This window comes from Oryzias melastigma, linkage group LG23 (genome assembly GCF_002922805.2).
Source record: "Oryzias melastigma strain HK-1 linkage group LG23, ASM292280v2, whole genome shotgun sequence".
Taxonomy (NCBI): Eukaryota; Metazoa; Chordata; class Actinopteri; order Beloniformes; family Adrianichthyidae; genus Oryzias; species Oryzias melastigma.
The window spans coordinates 21,541,432-21,556,234 of record NC_050534.1 but is presented as its reverse complement, the minus strand read 5'-3'; the positions used below and the strand labels follow the sequence as shown (position 1 = coordinate 21,556,234).

The 14,803-nt window shown below is 39.8% G+C and overlaps 1 protein-coding gene across 5 annotated transcripts in view; it reads left to right on the top strand.

Annotated features, from left to right (window-relative positions):
- Window positions 1–14,803, top strand: part of LOC112152862 (thyrotropin-releasing hormone-degrading ectoenzyme) — a 225,333-nt gene that overhangs the window by 193,338 nt on the left and 17,192 nt on the right. For 2 of the 5 annotated variants that reach the window (XR_002920403.2, XM_024282711.2), the window contains one exon: window positions 7,297–7,572. The exons of 1 other annotated variant lie outside the window; for it this stretch is intronic. Coding sequence is in view for 1 of the 4 variants with exons in the window: in XM_024282711.2 (XP_024138479.1) it covers window positions 7,297–7,302 (6 nt within the window). In the remaining 3 variants the exon portion in view is untranslated. Of the gene's footprint in view, window positions 1–1,451; window positions 1,612–7,296; window positions 7,573–13,735; window positions 13,853–14,803 lie in introns of those variants that run through there. 2 more of the 5 variants (XR_002920404.2, XR_004947204.1) reach the window with 2 other exon arrangements.

Here is a 14,803-nt window from a genome sequence, read left to right as displayed (position 1 = left end):
ACACACACAGACACACACACACACACCCATCTGCTCAATCATTAAACTCCAGCTTCATTCTGTTTCAGTTTGACTTGAACAACAACATCTGAAGCTGGATGCTGGATGTCGGCAGCAGCTGCAGTGAAGCTCAGACCGGAGAGGCCTCATCTGCTGTAGTCTCCCTGACATCGATGAGCGTCTCTCCGTGTCCGATCGATTGCTTTTAGGCACAAAGGCTCCTCAGAGCGTTTGCTGTTCAGCCTCACGGCTTCAGACGGATTGAGAGGAGGGGATCATCCTCAAAAACAGCCCCAAAAGAAGTTAAGAATTTCTCAAATTTGAAAGAAATCTGCCAGTGGGGTCAGAAAAATGATCAGTTTATTAGGAAAGTTTCTCCTCGTTTGGTTCCTTCAATGAAACAAGTTTCACCTGAAAATGAATGTTGAGATTTTGATGTTTGATTCCTGCTAATATTAACTCAACCGGCTCTGAAGGACAGTTTGGGTGACACCAAGAACCAACAAATCTTAAACTTCTTCATGTTTTTTATTTATTTTTAAGATACAATACCATAGAAAAAAACACATCAGAAAATGTTGGATTGAACTAAAATGGAATCAGTGCCAAACTCGAAATATCAAGTCCTTTCTAATCAGATCCCAACCTTCTTCAGTTTACAGAACGGTTTAAATGAGACTATTTCACAGAGGGTCCAACGGGACTGAAGTTCATTTTGAAGCTTGTTACTGCAAGAAATGTAGCTTAAAAAGTCTAAACATATCAGTATACATATATATATATATATATATATATATATATATATATATATTTACAGACAATGAAGATTTAACGAAACAAAGTTGGATTTGAACATCAATCCAGATTCTGATTTTCTTTCAGGACAAACAGATCATAGTTCATAAATCCTCATTCATCTGGTATTCTTTCAACATTTTCTGAGCTAAAGTTTCTGAACCTCATTCAGTGTTTCAGCAGGAACATTCTCAAATGTAAAAGTTTCCACAAATCATCAACTTTATTGGATTGAATCTTCATTCTCTGTAAAATTATTGAACTTTGTGAAGATTTTCTCTTTAACGTCAAAGTGGAGGCTAACAACCAGACGCTAGCTTCAGCTACGAACGACTTTTAAGGTGGTATGGATAAATAAAGCAAAACAAATGATAAAACTGGTACTCTCTAAATATGGTATATTGTATAAATACTGGTATTTTCATTGCAGCTGGATGTTGTGAACAGAATACGGCAGCTTTTCAAGATCAAACTTCCTTTCGGATCAGAAACTAAACGATAATAATCTAAGTTAGCAGATGGATTTCCTTTGTTTTGTCTGTGACCCGGTACCAAGTGATCCTGGGCCGGTACCGATCCACGGCCCGGGGGTGGAGATCCTCTGATTTAAGATTCAAAGTTCCTAAAACTAGAAACAATATTTAATTGTTCTGCAGCGTCTACGTGTTTGTAGAAGTTGATGTCTTTCCGAGTGATGAAGAGGAGGGTTTGAAGATCTGCAGATGAAGACTGTCCAGTTTGAGCTCCTCATTCTGGCCTCGTGAACAGCTGCAGTGGACATCAGCTGCTGCAGTGGACGTCACGTACCTGCTGCAGGTGAGTGTGAACGTGGCTTTTGAGGATCTGACAGAAGGTTTTCGCTGCATCAGAGACTCGTTCTGACTCTAACCCGTTTAATGAAGTCTTTCTTTCCGCTCCTCGCTCCCGTCTTCTCTGCTCCCATTAATCCGACTCTTCCTCGTCTCCGCTGCTCTTTCATTTCAATATGAATTAAACTGCAGAGGATTTTTCTTGGGGGGAATCAGAGCCCCCCCCACACCCACACACACCCACACACACACACACACACACACACACACTTAATAGTCATTTGAAATTCAGTTTTAATTACATTTCCGCTCTAATTTGTTTACATTCAGGTTGATGTGAGTAAAGTTTGTGTACATTTTGGTTTTTCTCCCTAAGAAGAGAAAACAGCAGCCCGGTGGTGTTTTTCTACACGTTACCATAGTAACTGCAGCCCTGTCCTCTGATTGGTCAGAGCTCGGTGATGGTGGATTTTCTGATATTCGACTCTGTGATCAAATATTCCATTGAATTAAGGTTTGACGTTCTACCATCAAATAAAGATTTGAAGTTTGAATTTTCCAGCTTCCACGCCTCCACCTGTCAGACGTAGAGCAGTAATCAGATTACTGTGAGCGATTACTAACATAAAGCTTGTGAAAGCACAGACTGCAGGCAGAGTTACGGGGTTGGAGGGCGAACCTCTGGAGAAACTGAAACGTCATGAAAGTTTTCAGGTTCTGCAGGAAAAAATACAATAAAAGCAGAAAAGAGTGAAAAGAAGTTCATCATAAATGCTCAGGATAGTTTAGATTAAATCTGTTTTTATTGAAATACATTCAGTTCTTCCTAAATGTTTCTGTACTACAAACATTTTCTATGTACATGATTTTTGAGTTTTTAACATGTTTGTGTGGCATTTTTCTTATGAAAGAGAACAAACATAAAAAATAAACTTTCTATCACCATAGACCACTTGGTAACACGACGAGATAGACTGTCTGAATCCCTTCACCACTCACTATATGTCCTCCATTTTCTAGGGATTTCTAGATCTACAATTCCAAAATAGTGTCCTAGGAATTTCCCAGAAGTCTTTGAGAAAACTAGTGTGCATCAAAGCTCATTAGATTAGCAAATATAGACCACAATGCATTGCATTCAAACACATTTCGGGGGAAAAAAACGTTTTTAAAAGTATTTTTTAATAAATCGTCCACTGTTTCATCACTCGAACAGAGTGGAGTCACAAACAGATGTTGTGAAATGTTCGGATTGGTTAGATTTTCACTTCAAGAAACCGGTGATTCAGAGTTTAGAAAAACAGAAGAAAAAGGGGGGGTTGTTGGGGGGGTCAGAGATTTTGGAAGCTTCAGATCAACATGAAAAATGACTTTTTAAGACATTCAGGTTGTGGGATTGTGGTTAAAACTACATCATCATAATAAAACACTACTGGGGACGTGACTCAACAGGAACTGATTCTTCTCAGCACTTGGAGTCAACACTTTAGTGTCCCAGAATCCTCCAGGATCTGCTGTGGATGAATCAGGATGATCCCAGTCTCTGGGGTTCTAGATCAGTTTACCTTCTGAGAGGAAACATCCGGATCACTGCGGCCCTGGAAAGCCTTCAGTCGTGTCAGTGACCGCAGCAAACCAAACGCTGGAACCACAGAGACGAACTGGACTCATCACAGAGAGACCCGGATCTGCATATGAATGTGATGAGATCAGATGGAGAACAATGTGGGCTTCACTTTAACTCCATCTGTTGAGGGAAGGGATCAAAGTGGAGGCGCTCGCCGGATCACGGCGTTTTGGATTTGCTCTTGTTTTTCTAAGAGCCGTCTGATGCATAAATCATTTCCAGGCAAATCTGATTTGCAAAGCCCTCACAGAGGACGCGCATCAAAGAGTGTGTATGTGGGAAGATGTCTCACTCTGCTGCTGTCAGGTTCTCCACAAACGCAGCCTGATTTGTGTCCCTGACTGTGATCTGCTGTCAGGAAGCCCATCAGGCTCTGGAGTTTATTTGTGCTGCAGCTCAGAAGCAAAACTAGAATGAAGTAGACCCACTTCTGACACCACAACCGTCAGCTGTTTTACAACTCTAGTTAGGAACACGCCCCCAAACCGCTCAACAAAAGTAGTTCATTTTGTAGAAACAACTGAATTTATGAAGTCTTGTTTTTATCTTCAAATTGTTTTATTAATTCCTAATTTTCGTATTATCATATATTCTTTTTTTTCATTAACATATGTTTTTTAAATGTTACAGGTAAACACTATATTTTAGCTATAGAATTGAACAGAAAGCCTCTATTGACAAATAATGCCATTTTAAAACAAGATCAGATTTCTAATTTCTATCTTCTATGAGATAAAAGACAAATTAGGTTATAGCTTGCATAAGATCTGATATAAAAGTTAAAAACTTTGATATTTTTGTTAAAAAAATAGAACAAGTTAAAGTGAAAATAATAGTATATCCTGTTTAAAAAACGATCAAAGTTTGATTCCTGAACTATAGAAAATATCTAAAAAAAACACTTAAAGTATTTATTTAAAATGTCTTCTTAAAACATCAATTTTCTTTGGAGAACCTCAGGGCTCTGTACTGGGGTTCTTTTATTACCCATTAAAAGTAAATGTTTATTTTTCTTTAAAACACAAACATGGATTTGCTAACGTTTAACTGCAGTTAAATTACTCAACAAAACAGAATATTTACTTTTTTATGTCAGTTTTATCTGAGTTTAAGTCACCACAGACCAGTTAAAGTTAGCTAAAGTTAGCGTCTGATTTATTTTAGACTCCAGTTTCCTTCAACTTTTGAGGGTGAAGTTTATCTTTACCATCTTCAAACTATTTGTACACCAGATTTTATGTGTGATCCATTAAAATGTGATTTAGATTTGAACCCATAAATGTCAAAGTTGAAGCTAAACAAAATCAGAGCCCAACTTCAGCTTCGTCTGACTATTGGGGAGCGACGAATCAAAAATGGCACAAAAAAAATCATAAAGTGCTATTTTCTAAATATAATTATAAATGCGAATCCAGTGTTTGAAGAACTTTCCTCGTAACGTAATACAGCTGGTTGTTGAATATTCTGCAGGATTATTATGGAATATTTCAAAATAAAACTTCCTTCAGAATCAGATTAGAAAGAAAGCAGAAAACTGTAGGTTGTGTTCTTCTTTGCGGTTCGGTACCGGTCCAATGTGAAGGATTTAACCTGCAGACGAAGTAGAACCGCTAACGTGGAGAATGACCCTCACCTCCCCGATTGTCTTTAATCAACCCCAGAATTCTTTACCTCAGAGTAATCAGAGTACTTTTTACGTCTCATCTGACTGAATGAAGAGTTTTCTCATGAATTCAGATACTTTGGTAAATGTGTGTAAAGTTTTGTTTCTTTAATTAAAATGAGGAATCCGGCAGTTTTTCTGTAGTAAACTGGTGATGAATTAAAAACATATAATTATTAAACAGAGACGTTTTTCTTTTGCCTTAATTAGAATTGGATTTGCTGCAAACTTTTGCTCGGCGGTTCCTCACTTCCACTCTGTTGAACTTGAATGTATTTTAATTAGTTTCTTGACCTTTGCTGAGCTGCTGGCTTGTTTGTCCGGAGAAGCGCTGACTGGTTATGTGTTAATTAATGACCAATCAATAGCGGTTCATTAATTTAAACCGGAGCCGCCTGGAGGAGGCAGAGAGCCAAACAGAAGCTGCAGCCGAGCGGCGGCTGGAGGTGTGATGTTTGTACCTGCAGTCTCCTTTGATGGATGACTGAGGCTCAGTCTGCAGCCGTTCTAGTCACGTTCGAGTCTCATCTATAGGTCCGGTCGGATCTGCTTTCACAGTCTCATGACTTTGGTTTCTAACCTGCAGTCAGTAAACGTCAGCGACCTGGACTGTTGGGTCATTTGGATCCGTCTTTACACAGATGATGAACTCGTTTATTCCTTCTGAGGCGTCAGCATCAACGAAGATCTGTAGACCGACCAGGTTCCTCTAAGTCAGAGGGGTCAGACTCCAGGCCTCGAGGGCCAACATCCTGCTGTTTTTTTAGTAAGCTAGCCCAGACTGGAACCGACGACTCCATGTGACTAAGGCAGGGCTCACCAACCCTGGATCTCAAGATCCAGACCTCTGCCCGTTCTCTGTTCTTCCTGCCCACCTCGCAGCTGATTGGCTGAGTGATTCTGCATCCTGATTGACTGAACTCACCTGTTTTAGATCATCCGCATCAAACAGTCCAGGAACAGCTGAACTCTGGCTCTGTAGGACTCTGGCTCTGGTTCTTCAGTCTTGAAGGAACTGAAAGATCTTTGACAATCACCAGAGAAGAATGGTGGATCCGAGGAACCAGGATCAGGTTGTCCTGCCTTTGACTTCATCTCTAATGCACGGGTAATACCGGCCTGGATGTCATGGTGCACCTGTGCTCCTGCTCCACCTCCTGATTGGACCCATCTCTCTTCACCCGTCTACTTAAGAGGAGCCTTCCTCAGCGATCTTCACCAGTTCTTTTCCTTACCTGGTGCAGTACCCTGGCCTCTGACCTCTATCTCCAGATCTTCATCATCCACGTGCCGACCTGGGTCAAGTTACGTCTCGTCTACTCTGCCACGCCAAGTTCCCTCCTCGCCACGCTCCATCTGCTTCACTCACCTGGTTCTTCAACCTGCCACTCCAGTTCACCTCAGATCTTCATTCTCCATTCAAGTCCTGGCTGCAGCTCCACAATCTCTACGGACAATAAAACTTTCTAACTACTTCTGCCTTTCGTCATCCTTCCGGGTTCCAGCATCGGTCTATCTCGCCACGTTACCATGACACTGGACCCACTTTCACTAGAAAGATCTGGTCATCTTCATGTTCAGAAACTGATTCCCTGAAGACAGAAGAACCACTCCTGATGTTTGACCTGATCCCTCTTCCCTCATCATTACTGAGCGTTCAGAAACATGAATGTGTTTGTGGATCGAATCACCAGCTTCAGATCTTCTCTCCTCCAAAACAAACCAGAAGAGAGTCCACAGAGATGAGGACCTGCTTTTTTATCGTTTTCAAACCTGAAAAGATCCAGAGAAGTCCAAATCGTCCACACCTGGGGCTGAAGGTGGAGCTCAGGTCTGGTTTTTGTCCCACAGAAGACCACGTCATTAACTCTACAAACATGTGAGTCTGAAATCCATGGAGGTAAAACCGGATCTGAGGACAGAACCCAGCAGGAGAGCGGTGTGTTTCCTCCTCCTCCTCAGCAGCCCTGCAGCCGTCTTCATTTAGCAAACATAAATGACCAATGATGTTGTGGCTCCTTCATCATCGCCGCCACTTCAGCTGTTTTACGGCGTACACGCGCGGCGGGGCGGTAAAGCCGTCTCTGCTCCGCCTCCAGCAGATGTTTGCTTCTGGCGAACACGAACCAGATCATCAAATAAACATTTTACAATTCCTGTAAAGTTTTTAACGGGGCTCCGGCGAGGAAACGGCGTGACAGAAGAACAAGGATCAACTTTCACCTGCCTCTCTCTGCTCTCCGTCTAATGAGCGGGTCGGGCCGTAATAAAAGGTTTGTGAGACAGAAATGAAACCTTCCATTCTGCGGCTGTCGCTCGGCGCCTGTTTGTGCCACAGAAATTAGCATATGAATGGCGCCGTCCTCCCTCCACCCACTTCTGCTCCGTCTCTCTCTGCACAGGCGTAATTGTGGCTGATTATCATCGTCATCGACACTCCTGCCGTTTGGAGGGAGAAGACTCGTCCACATCAGGAGAAACCAGGAGGTTTGTTCGGCGGTTTGAAGGTTTTCAGACTGAAACCAGAAACTTTCCTCTGTGGATTCATCGTCTCTTTGCTGGAAGAGAAGCAGCTGAAAACAGAATTAGATCAGGAAAAGTCTTTTCAGCTCAAAGACCAACGAGGCAGAAGTCCTTCAGGCCCCGACTTTTAATAAATGCATCTATTGGTGGTTAAACTAGAACTGTAGTGATGGAGGAACTTCTCCTGTTTTAAAGCTTTAGATCCAAATCTAAGTGATCGGGATTACCAAATCCCCCTGATCTGATCCAACAGATCAAAGATTTTCAAAATATTGCTGGTTTAGATCAAATTCACTCGGATCCGCCTAGAACCTGAAAAGGGGCGGAGCTTCTCTCCAAAACGAGGAGGAGTCTGAACAACTAATGCAACCAAACAGGAGAAACATTTTTGTTTTGGGATGATCGTTTGTAAAGAGCCTATCAGACTTTATTTGTAAAAAAAAAAGCAACTTAAAGTGCTTCACTGTTAAAAACTAAAACAGACTAAAAAGCAATAAATCAATAAAAACAGGAAAGCCCGTTCCCCCTTTACCTTCTCTCCGTTAGACACAATGAATATTTATAGTTCTGAAAGAAACTGAAGATTTAGTTCTGCTGTGACGAGAACAGGATTTTGGGAATCTCTTTATTCCAGAGCAGTTGACATCACCACAGCGCTCGTCTAGACCAGGTCAGCGATGGGGTGGAGCTTCAGCACAGACTCCTCCTGGAAGGGGCTGTTCTCACTTTGTGATGTCACATCGTTTTCTTTGCTTGGGAGGGGCTGGTGCTCAGAGAGCAGGGCTGAAGAGGAATACCCAGAGATTCAAATTCAGCTTTATTGATATTATATATTATTCTTATTTATATTATATCTGTTCTTAAAACAATCGAGTTTTCACTATGATGTCGTTTTTTAGCCAAAAGTCGTTTTCTAGGACATAGTTTCTGCAGAGCAGCAGCAGTTCTTCAGGAATTCACCTCTGAGTTGTGGGCGGGGCTGTTGGAGCAGAGTAACCCCGCCCCCTTTCCCCTCCCCATTACTGAGAGGTCTCTGTTTACGTGCTCTCCCAATATCTCACACCTCCAACCTATTTGTCTACAAGTGGATGCATCAGAAGGGGGCGGAGCATGGAGCTTGTGGCCCCGCCCAGCAGACTTTCTATACCAGGAGTCTGCAACCAGCGGCTCCAGATCCACATGTGGCTCTTTTATCTCTCCATGGTGGCTCTCTGGGTGAAGAAAAATAAAATAGTAATTTGGAGATTAGCCATTATTTTAGCACCATGCTAACATTTTTGGCTTGTTATCTCCTGGGGTTTTTAGGCTATTTTAGAGTTTAGCTTCTATTTTAGCAACAGGCTAACATAGTTTACTGGTGAATTTTATGCTAACTTGAGGTTTAGCTAATAATTTAGCAACTTGCTGATGTTTTCGGCTAATTTGTGATCTGCTGAAGTTTTTTGGGGGATAATTTAGAATTTAGCTTCTATTTTAGAACCAGGATGACTTTTTTTAGTAATTTAGTTTACTCAGGAATTTTAGGCCATTTAGGAGTTCAGCTAGTAATTGAGCAACAAGCTAGCTTTTTGTGGCTAATTTGGCCTCTAATGAAATGTTTTATGCTAACTTGGAGTTAAGCTAATATTTTAGCAATATGCTAACATTTTGGGCTATTTTTTTGTTTTTTTTTTACTTGGGTTTTTAGGCTAATTTAGAGTTTAGCTTTTATTTTAGCAACATGCTAACATTTTTGTACTGAGGAATTTTATGCTAATTTGGAGTTCAGCGAGTAATTAGGCAACGAGCTAGCTTTTTCGCTAATTTAGCCTCTACTAAAAGTAAAAGTTAAAAACGTTTTAAAAAATCCCATTTTGAGAAATTCTAGTTTCTTTTTATATTTTTGCTTTTGTTCGCGTTAAAAAGTAGACATAATTCATATTTATTAAAAAGAAATTTGGCCATGAAAGCAAATCCAAATGTCCTAAATGTTAAAGTAAGACTTTAGTGAGACTAAAGTAAGACTACTATTGGCTCTTTTACTGTTAAAGGTCGCCGACCTCTGTTCTATACAATCATTTCAAACAGCATTTTTTCATCTGTTCCAGATTCATTAGAATAAAGAAATCCTCCGAATGTCGTTTCATCTTCATTTTCTTCATACGTTCCTCCACAGCAGAATCCCTGTTTTCATCCGGGCGAGTCTTTAAACGTTCCTCCTGTTTCCTCATTTCTTCAGCCGCTGATGTTGACCAATGAAGACCTGAACGTCTTCATGCATCAGGCAGAGAGCGCAGAAAGGGTTAATGGAGGTCACCACGAGCTGCTTTGTCTTCCTCCTCCTCTTCCTCTCTTATCTTCTCAGCTTTGTTTCTTTCTCTTTCCTTCCATCGCCCAATTTCACTTTCTCTTATTTAACAGCAGCTTCTCCTCCTCGGCTCGATCCTCTGCTTCTTCCTCTGATTGTTCTCCATCCTCCTCCTCCTCCTCCTCCTCATCCTCCTCCTCCTCCTGGACTTAAAGTGGACCAGTGTTTCATCCATTAAACATGGAGCAGATCAAAGCTGCAGATCGTACAGTCACAGGGAGAAGATAAAAGAGCAGAGATGATGAGATGAAGTCTAAATGATGATGACTGCAGCAAATCCAGCCGTCAGATGTTTGGAGGACGACATGCAAACAAGAATTCTGGAGGATTTTCATCTTTTGTTGGAGAGAAAACGTTGGACTGAATTCTGTTTGTGGATCTTTGATGGAGGACGGGAAGTCTCCGGTTTGAATCCAGAAGAATTCTGATCTAATCTGATGAAAACAGGAAAATCTTTAAAATAAGATGATTTACACTAAAAAAGATTAAAGAATATTATTTTACTGATATTATAATGTTATTAAAATTAGAACATTCACAAACCAATAATGTATGTTCTCAGTTACAGATAATTAACGCGTTCTTGTAGCGTTTTTCTGGTGATGGAAGACATTTATAAAGAAAATTCAGATTAAAATTAGTATTTCTTTATTCAAATTGTTGTGAATCAGGAGCAGACGAAAAACGTTGTAGGAAATATAGTGGGCGGAGCCTCAAGCTCCATTCTGATCATCCACTCACAGACAAACAGATCCATGAACGTCTTCATTTTCCTGGTCTGAGCTGGAATCTGGATCAGAACTGTACAGATGGATGGATCTGATATTAATCACCATTTTTGTTGCTGGTAGGAGAGTGTGAGCAAAGGGATGATGGGAGATCAGTGCAGGCTTACTCCTCGCCAACAGTCCCACCCACAACTCAGAGGTGAATTTCTAATGGTTAAAAACGTCCTAATCCTGATGGGAACGCTTTGAAAACAGATCAGAAGTGACTTCAAATCCAATTAAAATCAAACGTTTCAGTCGTTCACAGAAGATGTTGTTTCCTGAAGCTCCTCCCCCTTTTGTGATGAAGAATCGACCCTTCAGAGGAAAACGCCGTGGTTTTTTACAGCATCGTGTTCTGCAGCCGTCAGCATAAAAAGAACAGCAGACGCAGATTAAATCTGTCCCTCACGTTCATTTTAAATGATAACTTTGACACTTTAAGATCTTATGGATTAAATATGTTGGTGGAGTTTTCTCTGTTCAGCTTTAAAGATTACATCCGCTCGAGTCACTATTTTATATATACTGATATAAATACTTTAGCATAGACTGAGGTGAGCTGCAGTCCAGTTTTCAAGGATGCAGCTGATTCCTGGTAAAAGCACAATACTTAAAGAGAACCTTTATGCTAATACTATAAATGAATGAGGAATAAAAGGAATAAATGAAAAACGAGAGTCTGAAGCTGCAGAGTTAAAGAGTGAAACCACAAACTGAAATGTTCTGAGATTCAAAGATACAAAAATACACAAAAAAGTCTTGAAAGGTGCAGAAAATTATATTTAAAAAAGTAGGAATCTAAAATCGTTTGTTCACTCAGAAGAAATGAACGAGTTTAATGAAACTATGATCCTTAAAAAAGACGAAAATCAAACAAAAATGCTGAAGTTTAGCATAAAACAACCGTCTGATCCGTTCCACACAGCAGAGCTGCTGTTTGTTTGTTTTCTGTAAAAAAAAAACGGTTTCAATAAGTGAGGAGCAGCGAGTGCGGCGGCGCTCGGGATGCTGCTTTGTCGTGGTGCTGTTGTGTCTCTGGGGGCGTGGCGCCTGATCGAAGGTTAACGCCGCTTCTCTGCGAGCCTTTTTAAAACTCTTTTTCCTGTTTTCCTGCAGCTCTCGAGTCACGGCTCCAGTTAGAGTCTAGAGAGGACGGATGGTTCCTCTGCAGAACAGAGATATCCTGAACTGTTTCCTGGTTTATATCAGGTTTATATCTAAGTGAGTGAACCTTTAACATCTGAGATGTCACCAGTGATGTAAAATAACAAATTCTCTACCAACTACTGACAGAGTGAACGTAGTTTCCCCAGATTCTGACATGAAGAGAAGAGAATCGCTGGTTCGTGTTGATTTATGTTACATGTTGGAAATCCGCTTTTGTGCTGCAGAATCCACTACAGTCACATTTGTTTGATAAACAGTCGTAGAGTTCATTTATTTAAGTTATTATTTTTATCTGGAATGGACAACAAGAAGAGAGAGATAAAATAAACGTTCACTTTCTCCATGATTCACTTCAAACTTCCATTTTTCTGTCATGTTTTTGTATCAGTTCATCGTGTGACTTTTTTTTTTCTTTTTTTCCCTTAAAACACAAAAAAAGAAAAAAAATCAGAAAAATCTCTTTTTTAATTTGTTAAAAGTCAGAAGCAACAAAGACAAACTTTCTGTTGGCTCAAACTAAGCCTGATGGGATGTAATAAAACCATAAATACTAAATGTTATTACATTTAGCCCAACACCTCTTTGATCCTCTGAACACGCTGAGAGGATCCAACCATCAAGTTTCCTCACAATTGTGGCGTCTTTAGTTAACACCATCATAGAAACATAAGTCCTCCCATGTTTAGTGATCTCCAACCCCCAGGCCGTGGGCTGGTGCTGGTCCGTGGACAGAGAACAAGAAAGAAATGTGCCAATTTAGATTATAACTTAGATTAAAACTTAGATTATAATTTAGATTATAAATCTGTTTAGTTTATTATCTGATCCTGAAGGAAGTTTTATTTTGGAAAACTTCCAGGTTCTGTTCACAACATCCACCTTGGTCACGTGACTTAAAGCGGCTCGCTGCTTGGCTACTTGGACTTTTAAGCTAGTAGCTAAAAGCTATTAAAAATAAACAATAAAACATATTTAGGAAGTTTCTTCATGGAGAAAAGGAACCGAAGAAGATCCTTCAACTTCAGAGAACAATAAATCTGCTGTTTACAGACCAACTGGGAGTTTTCCTCCACATACGGAATTATTGGCTAAATGTTTCACACGCAGGTAATAAAGACGGAGACACAGAGGATTTATGTCATATTTAGAACATAACAGTTTTACGGCGTCATTTTGCTTTATTTATTCATACCATCTTAAGAACAGACGTAGCTAAAGCTAGCGTCCGGTTGTTAGCCTCCACTTTGACGTTAACGAGAAAATCTTCATCAAAGATTCAAATAAAGTTACTGATTTATGGAAATGTGTAAATTATAGAATTTTGCTACAGAAGGCTGGATTAGGTTCAGAAAGTTTAGCACAGAAAATGTTCCTTTGTGTTAAAAAAAAAAACAGTGAATGAGGATTTATGGAAGACAAAATATGATCAATCTGTTTGTCCTGAAAGATAATCTGGATGGATGTTAAAGTGTAAAAAATCCTGTCATGTTTCCTTTATGGAATGTTTTCAAATCAGAAACTTCTTCTACAAATTAACAACTTTGTTTTCTTAAATCTTCATCATCTGTAAAAAACATTTTTTGTAGTATCATTTTATTTTGAAAATAGATTTTTAAAAACTGAAGTCCCACTTTAACCCGTTTGGACCGGTCCCTGAAAATATTCATTTGAATGTACAAAAGTGTTTGAGGAAAACATGTTTAAAAGACACAAATGTGATTTATTATGAATACCCAGTGACTCATAAAAGGAAATAAAATTGACAAAGAAGTGTTTTAATACAGAACAAATGAGTTAGTAGACTAGAAAAAAGGTAATATCCTTAAAATCTGCTCTCACTGGGACAATAAAAACAATCCATTTGTGCCACATCTGGTCAAATTTGTTTTTCTGTTATTAAATTCTGTCATTTTTTTCCATCCTGAAACCTTTAAGAACCAATCCTCCAGCGCGGTTCAGCCGGCTCAGCCCTCTTCTTCTAACTGTTTTCTCACGAGCCACAGGAGTAACTGCTGTCATTTTCTCTCACTTTAGGTTCCATGAACCCAGATAGTCTGAAAGCAAAGAGTCTTTGGAAGGTTAAACAGGGGAGACCCGGACTTCCTTCCAAAATGTCTTCAAATGGGGACAATCCCAGAAGATGTGCTAATGGTTGGTGATGGTTGAGTTTCCACCAGAGTCTGTGATCTCCTTTATCTCACTCCTGATGTGATGTTTCCAGTATCTTAGTATGTTTGTCCAACAGTGTTCCGTCTGATTTCTGGAGGTAGAAGATGATGGAATGACCAGATCCTGGTCCACCCAGAAATCTGTTTACAGCTCCTGTTATCGACTCTGGACAGTTTGGAGAAAGATTTAGAAGGAATCCCGGGAAATATTTAAGATGGGATTGAATTCAGAATACGATCATTTAACCCCTGAGACGCCTAAATAACACGAATTCTTTGATGTACCGCAACTATTCCACCATTTACCCGATTCATTCCAGGAGAAAAGTGTCTCAGTGCCGTTATGTGACGTTGTATTATAGCGCTGAGACCTTTTGATCAAGGACAGAATCTTCTGGAATGATGTTAACTGGAAACGGTTGAAGAGTTACGATAGCTGAAAGAACGTAAACACTTGAGGTAAAGGTTTGGTGTTAAAGCGTTAATAACTCCTTTGGGATTTTCCTGCTTCCAGAATTAATCCAAACCCTGGGGTGATTTTATCATTAGGCAAAAGTAGGCGTTGCCCAGGGCCCCCAAAGTCTGAGGGCCCCAAAGCTGAATACTTCATAAAAGTGTCTAAATCATTTTCATGCCCATAAATATCTGAGTGTTTCATAAGAACAACCCAAACCAAGCAATGGAACATTCCAGTAACAGTTGAGAAAGACTTTTCAAAGAGATAAAAACAAACAAAACGCAGTAAAATGAAGAGTTGTAATGTGAAAAAAAGAACAACAGAATTAAATGTTATGAAAATTAAATCCTAAAATTGTGGGAAGAAAGGTCAACATTTCTTGTGAATAAAATTGTTAAATTATGAGAAAAAAAATCAAAAATGTTTAATTAAATTGCAACTTTATTTTGAAAAAAATCCATGAAACATTACAACTTT